General features: G+C 41.3%; 1 protein-coding gene across 1 annotated transcript in view; it reads left to right on the forward strand.

The window, feature by feature from the left end:
- Ush2a (usherin) overlaps positions 1 to 13,168 on the forward strand; it is a 653,036-nt gene that overhangs the window by 125,297 nt on the left and 514,571 nt on the right. Inside the window, exons 11-12 of the mRNA XM_060365102.1 lie at positions 3,416 to 3,611; positions 7,148 to 7,789. Coding sequence (XP_060221085.1) covers positions 3,416 to 3,611; positions 7,148 to 7,789 — 838 coding nt within the window. The remainder of the gene's footprint in view (positions 1 to 3,415; positions 3,612 to 7,147; positions 7,790 to 13,168) is intronic.

The raw sequence follows: 13,168 nt of genomic DNA on the forward strand, positions 1-13,168 counted from the left end.
TGAATTTGGAGGAGAGATGAGAAAGATAATAAAGGTGGTTTATTTTTGTTTGTTTGTTTTTAATTTTAGGTGTCAGTGCTTTTTTTATGCTGTCACTAATATCCCTGCCGTATCCAGGACAGTTTTCACCCAGAAGTGCAGCCATTATTGCTACGAGGCTGTACATCTATGGTGAGCTGTCTTGTCCAAAGTTGGAGGAGAATTGAGTGTGATCACAAGGAGGCTTGGTGAAACCGTTAGCCAGTGTCAGTGCTGCCGGTGGCGGGGGGATTCATGTGCTCACAGCCGCAGGGCCTGGCTGGTTCTGCCAGTGTGCTGTCTGCTCCTGACGGGTGTAAACTGTGCTGTGAAGCTTCCGTGGCTCTAACACCCTTCCTGTTGCAGTTGCTAGCCTGCAGCTTAGTGTTCGGGTAAACTGAGAACAGTGACTAAGAGCACAGCTTCAGATGGGAAGGGGCTTCTCTTACTGGCTTTCCGGAAGCCACAGGATCATCCTAAATTTTAGCTTCTTTTGCAAAAGGAAGATGAACAATGAAGGAGAAGCTCAGTGATACACAGGTGTGAGGGTGTGTTTGTGTGTGTATGTTGGGGTGGTGGTGGGAAACAGGAGAATTGCTGGGGCTTGATTGCCATCAGCTTAGCTCCAGGTTCAGTGAGAATCCTCCCATCTCACGTGGTAAATAGATACATATCACACACACACACACACACACACACACACACACACACACACACGATGAGGATATTCTCAGAAATGGTCAAACAACAATTCCATGTGTGGTTGTAATGCTCCCACTGGGACGTGCTGTGGGAAGGAGGCAGAAAGTAACCAACAGGCATAGAGATAAGTGGCTGTGGGCTTATTCACCAAACTCAGGACTATGAGAAAAGCCAGGCGAGGAACCTGGCTTAGAGCTGTCATTGTAAGGAGGAGTATATTGATGTTACACATGCAGCCAACCCAGATCTTGCTGCCGGGGTCACAGTTGGCAGAGACCTAAAGGAGAGAGCTATGTGGAGACCTGAGGGAGAGGTCCAGGTGTTGGCTGTCTCAGCCTCCAGATGTTGAACGTACAGGCATGAGCCACCACAACCAAAAAACCTTTACATTTTTACCACAGATGTTTAAATGTGAACTTCTCGAACAGCGTTCAGAACTTTCTGTCTCTATTTCCTTGGGGGAAAAAAGTCCTTCTAAACTCCTCATAGGCAAATTTTACGTTAATTCGTTAATCTCTAAGGAGCCAGTTCATACCCTCCTCATACTCTTACTTCTTCTTCTTAGACACCCCGGGGTACTCCCTGCTCCTCTCATTTCCTTTACTATGTAAATTCTATTACTGTCCAGAATTTTCCTTCCAAAAAAGTGTGGTACAGACAGGGCAGTCGATGATTTAGGTTTCTGGTTTGGATGCCTTCAAAATCAAATTAATGGGTTGATGAGACGTTGTGTGAGAGCTTGATTCACTCCATTCCTATTCCTTGGAGTTACAAGTAGAGGTTACCACTGCCAAGCTTCCTGCGAGCTCTCTCTTATTTGGGTTCAAAGCTTCAGGCTTGTATATATAGTTCAAAAAGAAGAAACGGATCGGCCATTGGAAAATATAGCTTGCCTAAAAGAATCTTAGGAAAGCTGTAGCGACTTCATTAATATCAGGAAACAGGTTTTTATTTTTACTGCAAACATTTTATTGAGGACACTAGAAGTAATTATAAATTGCAAAGAAAGCCATTTTCATTTTAATGATAAGCTCTACCAATTCTTAACATTTGTGAGCTAAACAAAGTAACTATATATAGAAAGCAAACATCAATAGAACTGAATGGAAAATAGAAAAATCCCAAATTTCATGCAAAGGCATCAATACCCCTGTCTTCAATAACCAGAAAACACAAATGGACAGAAAATCAGTAAGCATATAGATTTCAGCAACACTATCAACAAGTTGACCTCATTGACATTGACTGAGGACTCAGTCCAACAACAACACTCAGTGTTGCAGTGCATTTTTGAAGTCTATGGAAAACGTCTAGCAAAATAGACTAAATTCTGGGCCATAAAGCACACCTCAGTAAGCAGTAAATTATTTGAGTCATATGTAGTGTATTAACTAATTAGTTAAATTTGAAATCAGCAAGATATTCAGAAATATCACTGAATACCTCAAACTGGCCCACTTCTAAATAACCCAGAGATAAAAGGTCAGCCTTGATGAGACCTGATAGGCTAGGGTCAGATAGAAGGGGAGGAGGACCTCCCCTATCAGTGGACTAAGGAAGGATCATAGGGAGAAGAGGGAGAGTGGGTGAGACTGGGAAGAGAGGAGGGAGGGGGCTTCAGAGGAGATACAAAGTGAATAAATTGTAATAAAAAAAAGAAAGAAAATATCCAAGTTGCTTCAAATTTGAGCCAGAATTTGTGAGCAGGCACTAATTTTTATTTTATAAATTTGTCTATAAGTGTTCAAGACCAAACTATGATTCAGGCAAGATCAAAGCTGATCTAGAGTTTTAAGTCTTGAAGAGTAGGAAAATGACCATATCCTGAAATAGGAGGATGTGTTCTGTTGTTGTTTTTGTTATCTGTCCTGCCATTTTATCTGTGTGTTTTCCTAGTACTAGAAGTCTCGATATTTGTAGGACACATCATTGTAGAGATTAATCTCCTTTTCTCTCAGCCTGGTTGACAGGGAACTAGAGATGGGAAGTAAGTTGTGGTCATCAGTGTTGTAGATGAGAAAGGTTGCTGGTTACTGTACTAAAACTGGGGTTGGAGAGATGGCTTCCCAGTTCAGCATGTTCCCCGCTCTTTAAGAGGACCCACGTTCAGTTCCCAGAACCCATATTAGGCGACTCACAGCTTCCTATAACTCTAAAACCAGAGAGATGCAATGGCTCCTGCCTCTGTGGTTCTCTGTGCTCAGATGCTCGAAGGACGTTAATAACAGTCACACTTCATGGGACTATCTCATCACGGGAGATTTTTCTTAATTTAAACACCTACATGCTCAAAGCAGATTTGGACCAACCACACAGTAAACGAAAGGGGTGATACTAAGCTGGGGTTATGAAGATTAAATTAGCTCCTGGCTCTTTTCTATTTTCAGGACTTACATGTCTATATTCTGATTTCTTTATATAGTTCTTAAACGCTTAATTCCCCATTTCCCTTTTCGTCATATACAACTGACTTCCAGGGCTCTATTTTCATTCACATCTAAATTTCCTTCCTGCTAAAGCTTTCTTTCCATGTTTTCTGCTGTGAGGGGTACAACCTGACCACCTTCTTGCCTGTTTAACATTTCCAGATTTTTTTTTTTTTTTTTGCTCCTTCCTTCCCTGTCTTGTATCTAATGAGCAAATTATCTAAAAATAGATATGTTCCTCATCCTACAAAATATTGTATCTCCTGTAGATTGGAGGCCAGTGTGATTGTAAGAGACATGTGTCTGGCAGGCAGTGTCTTCGTTGCCAGGATGGATTCTATGACCTGCAGGCACTGGACGCTGATGGCTGCCGCCCCTGTAACTGCAATCCCTCTGGGACTGTGGATGGAGACATTACCTGTCACCAACATTCAGGCCAGTGCCTGTGCAAAGCCAACGCTATTGGTACGTGTGCTGCAGAAGTTTACAGTCAGTCTCTGTTTCCACCTGGGGAAAAAAAGCCTCTATTTGATTTCTTAACTGAAGGGTAAAACCGTTTCTTGCTCAAGCCTTGGAGAAACAGTTCGGGTGAAATGAACTGTCTAAAAATGACTAAATTAATAATTCTATCAAGCTATAGTTTGAAGTTTAGTTTAATCAACCCTTTAGAAGTTTCTCTATTTAGGAGATGCATTAGTTACATGGACTCAACTAATAAGTCATAGTAAAATATAATTTGCCTGCTGCATAGATGTTTCTTTTAGAAAATTAGCACTTTTTCAAAATGTTTTACACTTAATGAGTTCTAAGCAAATCATTTCCCTGCTAGTTTTAATAGACTAAAATAAATGGATTTTTTTGAAAACATTCTGTGCTAAAGGGTGCTTTGTGATAAATCTTTCCATTTTTTCTATTATATTTCTTTGAACTGTCCCTATGAAATGCAAAGCAAGTCAACAAAATTCCACACATCATGTTTATTGCTAGAGTTACTTATAAAGGGTCACATAATTTTAATTTTGTAATTCTGTACCCAGCTGATTATAATAAACAGCTAGCTTTAGTGTTATTTATCATTTTTTTATACAAGACATGCTTTTTTGTTTGTTACTCCCACAGGTATTTTTCAGAAATTAGATTTGATTATAGCAATTTATTACATCCAGCACTTTTGAGGGGAACCACTGCCACATAAGGACAAAATTTATCAAGTGCCCAAAATGTACCGTGTACATAATGCACTTTGAAATTTTGATGTATGAGAACATTGTGAGGGAAAGTCTTCTGCCGGGTGCGCCCTGTGTTCTAACCGAGCATGGTCTGCTTTCCGTGGGAAGTTTTAAAAAGACCTTGGTATTTCTATTGTCATCCAAGACACCAAGTCCTGTGTGGTTTTACTGACACTGACCTGAACTTCAAAATAATAAAAATGCCTGGCAGTAATATCTATACCACACACACACACATACACACACACACACACACGTATTTGCATGTAATTCTGAATGATATATTTTTGTGTGACATAAGCCAATCTATTTTTTTCACTCATACACTTACAAAACTCCGCAGCTCTGGGAAACAAACATTTTAATGAAAAGATGAGGGATGGGTCTGATGACATCACACAGGCTTCCTCTGGCTTACTCTCACCTTTCTTCATGGCGAGAACACAAACACTAACTTTTGAAAACAAAGTCTGGCTGACGTGTGGAGGGCAGCTTGACTCTGTACCAGTGAGGAGTGGCTTGTAGAATCCCTTCCACACGGCTTTCTTTGTTCTTGGGTGTGAGACATGTTTTAAATTCAGAATATGGAAACACAAGTTAAACCCAGGCCTTTGTAGAGCATGTAGTAAGGGCGTCTCCAGTTCACTGTCATGTTCCCAGTGGTAGTTCGATCCCACAGCTTGAAAAAAAAATAATTACCTAAGATTCATCACGATCTTTGCCATTTACTGCTGCCATTCACACATTTTAATGGTTGCTGCACGTAGTGTTCTGCGGGAAAATATAAATATGTATTTGGGGAAGATTAAATCTTCACTTTAACAATATTATAAATAGTGATTTCTAGAGTAATCTCTGCAAGTGAAATACTTTTAATAAAAACACGAACTTGACATGAATATATATTTTCATAAAAAATTTAGCAACCATCCTTGTTGAAGATTACCTCGTTAATAGGAACAAACAAACCCCCTGAAAACACGAGGGTGTGTTGTATATGTTTCAGTAGGCAAACTGTTTGAGTTAACAAAACTGTTAAATCTTACTAATGATTCTATCACCAGTGAAATACATTACCACCAATAATTTTATTAAAGTAGGTCATTCATCTAGAATAAAAAGCGAGAAGAATGTGAATTAAATGCCAAGTGTGCTAACTCGCCTGCACTTGTTAGCTCTGAGTGTGATGCCCTGTAGGCCTCCCTGAGTATCGTTAAGAATAGATTACCTGTCAGGAATATGTATGGCATATTCAAATAAGCACTGTGCATATTTTTAAAACCGATCTGATATGAATCCATGTAGACCGATTTTAATAGTTCAAAATGAGTCATAATTCTTGTTAACAATACAGTTATTTTTAAAATTTGCAGCAATCGTAGTCCTTTTTTATTTTCCTTATTGAAATTAAATGATATGCCTTAGGTGAGCCATTCATCTCTGTTAAAGAACTTGCCTTCTGTTGGAGTTTGAATGAATTTTTTGCCCATATACACACACATTACGCATTTTCTTCCAGCTTAGGGCTGCAGTTCTCCATAGTAGCGCCTTAGTGTGTATTTGACTCCTGTTTTAGGACTATTTTTTATTACAATTATAATTTGAAATAGACGTCTCAATTGACCCCATGTCCTGTTGTCAGATATTTACACTCATGGGCGTGTGAAGTCTGTGTAAAGGGAGATATTTGCACCTAACCATCACAGTTGCATTCTTTAAAAATTCTTTTCCCTTGCAATGTCCTTCTTGAGACAAACCCAAGTTGTCAGAGGTTTCAGTTTAGGTGACAAAACATCCTTTTCCATTTGTGACTGTGTGTATGTGCTCCTCTAAAAAGAAACAATAATGCAAGGATCTGAGTTCACTTCGTGCTAGGACAGGTGTGTTTTGAATCACATGATTTGACAAGCAATGCGAGTGCCTTATGAGCCAAGGCAAGCATAATTTATATTAATTGAAGATGATAAAATATAGGTGCATACAAAGAATTACAATAAAAACTGTTCTGGATAAGTTGTGTTTATGTCAATTATTCAATTTTCAACAGCTGAAAGTAAGTGTGCATGTTCCTGTCACAAAGATGGGAATGCTTTATTTTTCCTTCTCCCCATTTTTAAAGGTATAGTAAACCAACACAAATTTGATATGTTTATGGGATACAACATGGCATGTGGACAATTTGCTAACGGATTGCTAGAAGCTAATTGGCGCATCTACTGTCCATATGCTTAACATACTTGTAGTGAAACATGATGAGATTTATTCCTTCCCCAGCTTTTAAGTATGTACTTTAACACAGTCTACCTTTGAAACTCTAGCCACCATGCTAGAGAACTGAGCTCCAGAATCTCTGTATTCTGTCTGTCTGGTACTTTGCACTCTTTGACCTTCTAGAAACATTCTTTTCAGGCCATTTTGAGTTTTAGAAAGGTAGCTTGGATGGCCGTGTGAGTTTTTATATTTCAAAATCTATTTTACTAAATAGTTTCGATATTTGCGAAAGTGGGGGAGAGTCCCCATGCATACGGCAGAAGTCATATGTGTATCCTGCCTTTGTGTGTGTGTGTGATGCGTCGATTAGCAATCGAATCCCGCAAAGCACACTGCTTACAATCGCGTATCAGAGCTAAATTAGCGATGCCACCGTGTTTTCACATAGCCATCCCAGAGTGGCACCGTTTGTGCTCTGGATCCGTGCGAAACATTTCATCTTCACCCGTCTTCGGTGGTGCCGCCCCTCCCTCACCTTTTCAAAACGTGCTTTGTTTCCAGGCCGCAGATGCACTCACTGCAACTTTGGATTTAAAGTTCTCCAGAGTTCTGAGGCTGGTGGCTGTGAGGCCTGCCAGTGTAACCTCCACGGCTCGGTCAACCAGAGCTGCAATCCGCTTTCGGGGCAGTGCGTGTGCAAGGAGGAAGCCAGAGGACTGAGGTGTGACACTTGCAGAGAAAACTTTTTCGGGTTGCCCTGGAGTACCTGTCGGGCCTGCAACTGCAGCGCGGCTGGCTCCCAGGCTGGGACCATCTGTGACAGGGACACCGGGCAGTGCGTGTGCAAGCCCAACGTGGGAGGCAGACAATGCGATCGGTGCTTGGAGGGGTTCTTCACCCGGCGTCAGGGTGATTCCTTGCTCTGTGCGGCCTGCAACTGCGAGAAGGCTGGGACAGTCAACGGCTCTCTCCTGTGTGACGAATCGACTGGGCAGTGTCCTTGCAAACCAGGAGTGACAAGTTTGCGCTGCAATCAGTGTCAGCCTCACAGGTTCAATCTGACCATGGGCCAGCTTCAAGGGTGCCAGGAGTGTGAGTGTGACCCCCTCGGGACATTACCTGGAAGCGTCTGCGACCCTGTCAGCGGCCAGTGTCTGTGCCTACCTCATCGACAAGGAAGAAGGTGTGAGCGGTGTCAGCCAGGTAAGAGAGACGCTGGGTCCTTTGTAGAGCAGTGACAGCAGAAGCAGGCAGCCCCTCTGCGTCTGGTGGCAGCTTCTAAGCAGTGTTCCTCAGCATCATTGCTGCCTCAGTGTCATCCAAACAGCTATTTGACCTGCCTAAGGCTCCTTTGTTTGTGTACTCGCTGTTTGCGGGGAAGGGGGACATTAGATGAATCAGACCTACTCACTGGGAAAGACATATCATCATTTCTTATCTTGAAGTGAGTGCATTTCAATCAATTAAAAGATGTGTACTTGAGAAAAGGGATAATCATTTTGTGTTCTAAAAAGAAGGGAGTTTGCCCTAATTAACTGTACCATATCAAATATCCAGATGATGGACCAAATTTCTAAGTGATGGCTGGTAAAGTATTATTAAAGAAAGGGATGTAACTTCTGGCATCATTAGAACACATTAGGAACTATTTTTAAATGTCATCATATAATAAATTACATCATTTAAATGTCATCATAGAATATGATGGTTATATAAAATGTCATTATATAATAAAAGTCAGATGCTTAACTGATCTCGCTGTATAGAAACCCATCTTTTCAATTGTTTCCTGATGGAAGTAAAGACCCTTGCCTTTTTATAATTTTAATTGAAGTAATACTTTATAATAGACTGATCACATTTTAAGTACCAGTAGTTAGAGTTCAGCTGGCGCTATATTGATTTAGGAAAACGGCAGAAGTTGGGGAGCATCTTTGGGGGCCTGTGATGCTCCAGCCATTGGTAGTTGGCTGGGTTGACAGGAACAGGCAGGAGTGCCCTCCCATTGAGCTGTCCTCAGGTCCAGGAAGATGACTGTGGGTGATTCCCAATATGTAAGTGCCGCTATTTCACCACTGGGGATGTCTTGCCTAGCAATCAAAGAGAGATCGGGAATTCAGGCGGGGTTTGGGGACAGCATGAGGTGAAGGAAGAGAGGGGGTGGAGATGATGCAAATTTAGTGTTCTTATTCCAGAATGACATTCAGAAAAATTGGGGGAGGGGCTACGGGAGAGAAACAAAACTGATAGAGCTGCTTAAAGTGGGACCCTGTGATTATGAAAATCAGAAAAACACAAAATTATTAGAACACAGCTACAATTAGGGGTTCCTGGAAGCTGGGCCTTGTGGAAAGGGATGGACTAGAGTGAGATACCAAGAGAGGTTCAGATAAGCAAGTATAGTTTAATTTTGATTGTACGAGTAGCTGCATAACTACCGGTTTGTCAAAACTCACTGGACTATATGGGTGAATGTAGACAGTGTCACTTTAAGAAGCTAGGCTGCAGTAAAAATAAATAGCAACTCTCCCCTGCCCCCCCAAACTAGAACATCTATGTTCTCATCCCCTCTCCCCTCCCAAGGAGAGCTCCGTGCTCCCCTCTTCTCCCCCATGGATGTTTGGCCCCCATGTGTTTCTGCTCTTGCCTGTGATTCAGCTTGCGTGCAGATGGACTTACAGACCACCTCTTTAGAGGTCCAAGTGGGGAGAGGACATTCTAATTTGCTCCCTCTTGACAGGATGTCTACCCCTGAGATAATTCAGCATGACCAGAGATGTCAGGGCACCCAAAATGATCCAAGAACCTGCTTGAACTTGGTGCCAGGAGCGAGTGTCCTGGCAAGTGAGAACGCTGAGGGAGCCAGGCTGACAGGGGACACAGTTGCTCCTTCTGCGGCTTTTCCCTTGAGCAGCCTCCCAGATTTGCTGTCTGTTGAGATTTTGCTTTCCTAAAGTGGTTTTGTGCTCTCTCCTTGAAAAATATTTCCTTTTAAACACTTGTCTAATCTGGATACAGTCTCCTGCATAGGGAATTAACATGATTCTGCATTCTGCTTTCTCAATGGCAAAAGAAATCCATCAGATCTGATGCTATATATTTTGGCTAATTATCTTCTAGTAAAATTGAATTGTTCATTCTGACTGAGTTGTGCATATACTGAGTGTCACCTCTTTAAAACAACTTTTCTAATTTTGGACAAAACTCTGAAGCAAAACCATCTCCAATTGATGATGGTTTGATGTACTAGTATCAGCCAGGTGTGTTGACATTCTTCACAACCCTGACTATGGTTCTCTGAGTGTTCTGTGCATTAAGTCAAATCAGACAGAGAGAAATGTAAGCAAAAGCTAAACAGATGAAAGATCAGGCTTTTCTTTCTCTAGGTGCTGTGGATACCTGCCTTGTCTGGGTCCTTTTTGAATAGAATGTCTCTGATCTTGAACAACTTCTCCTCATGGTCCTCACCATGGTGACCCTACTGTTTCCATCGTTCTCTGCTTGTCTCCCATTCTTTTCTGCCTCCCTGTTGTTTCCATAATGCCATGCTCCAAAGCTCCCCTGTGGTCACATAACAACAGTAGCCCGATTTCTGCTGATGTGCTCTTTTCAGGCATCTCAGCCACTTACAGTTCTGGTTTTAGTGTGGGTGTATGTGGGGTGGGGGTTGGCCCAGAAGCCCCAAAGTTATTCCTGTCTTTATGTCCCTACTGCTGCAGTTATAGGTGCTTGCTATCATACATGACTTTTTAACTTGCGTTTTTGTGAACCAAACTCAGGTCTTCACCCTTGTGTGGTACCTCCCCTGCTCCCAATTTCTGTTCATTCTTCTTTTTATTTCCATGGTCAGTCAGTATAATTTTTGCCATTACTCAGACTGCTAATCTATTTTTCTTTTAGAACTACATTGAAACAGAGTTGTATATTCAGCATGTGTAGAGCTTAGCTAGTTTCTACCAATAAACTCTCCATCATCCAATTGGTGAACCAGAATTTTTTTTTTTCTTTTGAGACAAAGGTTTTCTGTATAGCTTTGGCTGTCCTGGACTTGCTTTGAAGCCCAGGTTAGACTTGAACTCAAAGAGCTCCACCTGCCTCTGCCTTCTCCAGAGCTACCATTACAGGATGTGTGTCACCACTCCCAGCCCAGAAATATTTTATGAACACTAAGCATCAGTGTTTGCAAAGGTGACTTATTTCAGACATCTATAAATATGTAATTATAATGCAGTTTTGAAAGTGTGCTAACATTTATTCATGTGCTGTTTATTATTTGACTCTGGAGAGAAGTTCATGATCAAGAAATCAGTATACGCATCTCATTCCAAGTACTTTCATTATACTACTTCTTTTTCTGAAAGTTCTATGGATTTATAGAGTTGGAGTCAATATGAGGAGGAAGCATTACTTTGTGTGTCTACACCACACTTTCTTTACCCAGCCATAGGTCGATAGTGAAGAAAATGGGTCCGGTCAGTTGAGACAAGGCACCTAGAACTGGAGGTCGGGTGTTAAGTGCAATGAGCCAGGCTCATGTGGGATGTGGACAAGCTGGATCACAGGCTTTGGGAAGTGTGGGGAGGTGGGAAAGGTGGGTAACTGGATATTCCACAGAGTTCTGGCATGCTGCTGAAGAGTGGAGTGAGTACATAATGTACTGACTATTTCTAAAGGACTAGGTGGAAACGTTGAATCTTTGTTTTTAACATTTTAATAAATATGTTTTTTCTTTGAGAATTTCAATCAATATGTTTTGGTCATACTCTCTCCATCTCTTCCCCATAATTCCTCCTATATCTACCTCCATGTCTGTACTCCTCTAACTTCATGTCTTTTTTTTAACTTTAATAACTCATCCATTTCAATTTGTGTTGTTGATATTCTTCTTGGTGTGGGGGTCATCCAATCTAGTGTGGTTCCTACAGGAGCCAAATTCTTAAAGAAAGCAGATGTCTATTCTTCCAGAAGCCATCAGCTGTCCATAGATCCTCAGTTAAGGGTGAGAGCTCTTGAACCCCTTCTCATGCCATGTTAGAATGATGATTGGCTTGACCTTGTACAGGCAACCATAGCTGTTGTGAGCTCATGAATATAGCAGAGCTGTCCTGTCCAGAAGACACTGCTTTGCTCTGGTCATCCCTGATATCTTACCTTTAAAGTCTCATTGGAAAATGTTAATTGTGAAAGGTATATATTGCATATATATCTCAAATATGTTAATTGATTTCATGATGCAAGCTCTTTGTGTATAAGTTTTTAAAAAGGTTGAATTAAATTCAAAATAGAACTTGAAGCAAAATGGAGTAGGTGCAGTTAGTATTAAAATGAGAATGGCTGTGTTTTAAGACTGTCAGCCTATCTGGACAGATGGCTCGGTGGTGTAGAGCCCTTTTAGTTCTTGCAGAGGATACAGGTTCAATTCCCAGGACTCACATGGTGGCTCACAACTATCTGTAGCTCTAGTATCAAGGAATCTGACACCCTCTTCTGGCTTCTATTGGCAGAAACGTGTATGTGGCACTCAGACACACAAGCAGAGAAAGCTTCCACACTCATATAATGAATAAATTAATTCAATATTACAAAAGAATGTCAACACTATATAATGATAATTTAGTGGAAAATATAGTAGATAGAAAGCAAGAGGAGAACTTGATTTGGAGACCCATATTTTGTACCCACTGACTTGTTAGTAACCACGAACTGCCTTCTACAATAGGCAACTCTATTTTCTTCTAGTCATCCATTTCAAGGACCTGGAAGGCAGTGCTATTTCTAAGTGAGAATGTTAATGGTGCTCATTGGTACTTCCTTTTACTCAAAATCCTTTGGTTGGGACTGCTTTGCCCGTCCACAAAGAGCTAGCTGAAAGAGAGACTTTCAAAGAGGACCTATGTACATATCTCTGCTTGTATTAAACAGATGAGCCCCTGTTATACAAAATGGGAAAGAGACTGACACAGATAATTAGCAAATAACAAACTTGGTTGTTAGGCCATCTGCTTACTCTTAAGGAAATCCCTTCAGCAATAATGAGTTTTCCACTTTTTTTTCACCCTAATATTAGTAAAATTTGAAATAATTATGCGAAGATGACAAAGGCCAGTGGAGCACTGAGGGGTTACATGAACAAAATCTTTTCTTAGCCCCCCCACCAGGGCTCTGCTACGCAGGCTCATGTCTATTGTACTCACACACTTCCTAAAACAAGGTCTCCTCATCAGTCCTCTGGAGCTGCTGGCCTGGGGTTATCAACACTAGCGTGGGGCTGCAATGCTCTACTAAGCACTTCGGTTACTCTTGTTGATAAACCCTCCTCTACTGAGAAAGACTTTTCTATGCTCACACTGCAGAGATCTTACACTAACCAAAGACTATTTTATTTGCACCACCAAGTTGGCCTTTCACCGAGGGTAAATTGGTGAGGAAGGTGGTAAGAAGGTGCATTGCAAATGCACACATAGCGTCCGCGTTACAGCAATGGTCTGCAGAGCATCATGGCTGCTCCATTCTCCAGTTCTGTATTCCAGAAACCATGGTCGTTACCAAGGAAAGCACACATATTCCTATCCTTCCTTGGTG

Source organism: Meriones unguiculatus, chromosome 11, assembly GCF_030254825.1.
Source record: "Meriones unguiculatus strain TT.TT164.6M chromosome 11, Bangor_MerUng_6.1, whole genome shotgun sequence".
Classification (NCBI taxonomy): domain Eukaryota; kingdom Metazoa; phylum Chordata; class Mammalia; order Rodentia; family Muridae; genus Meriones; species Meriones unguiculatus.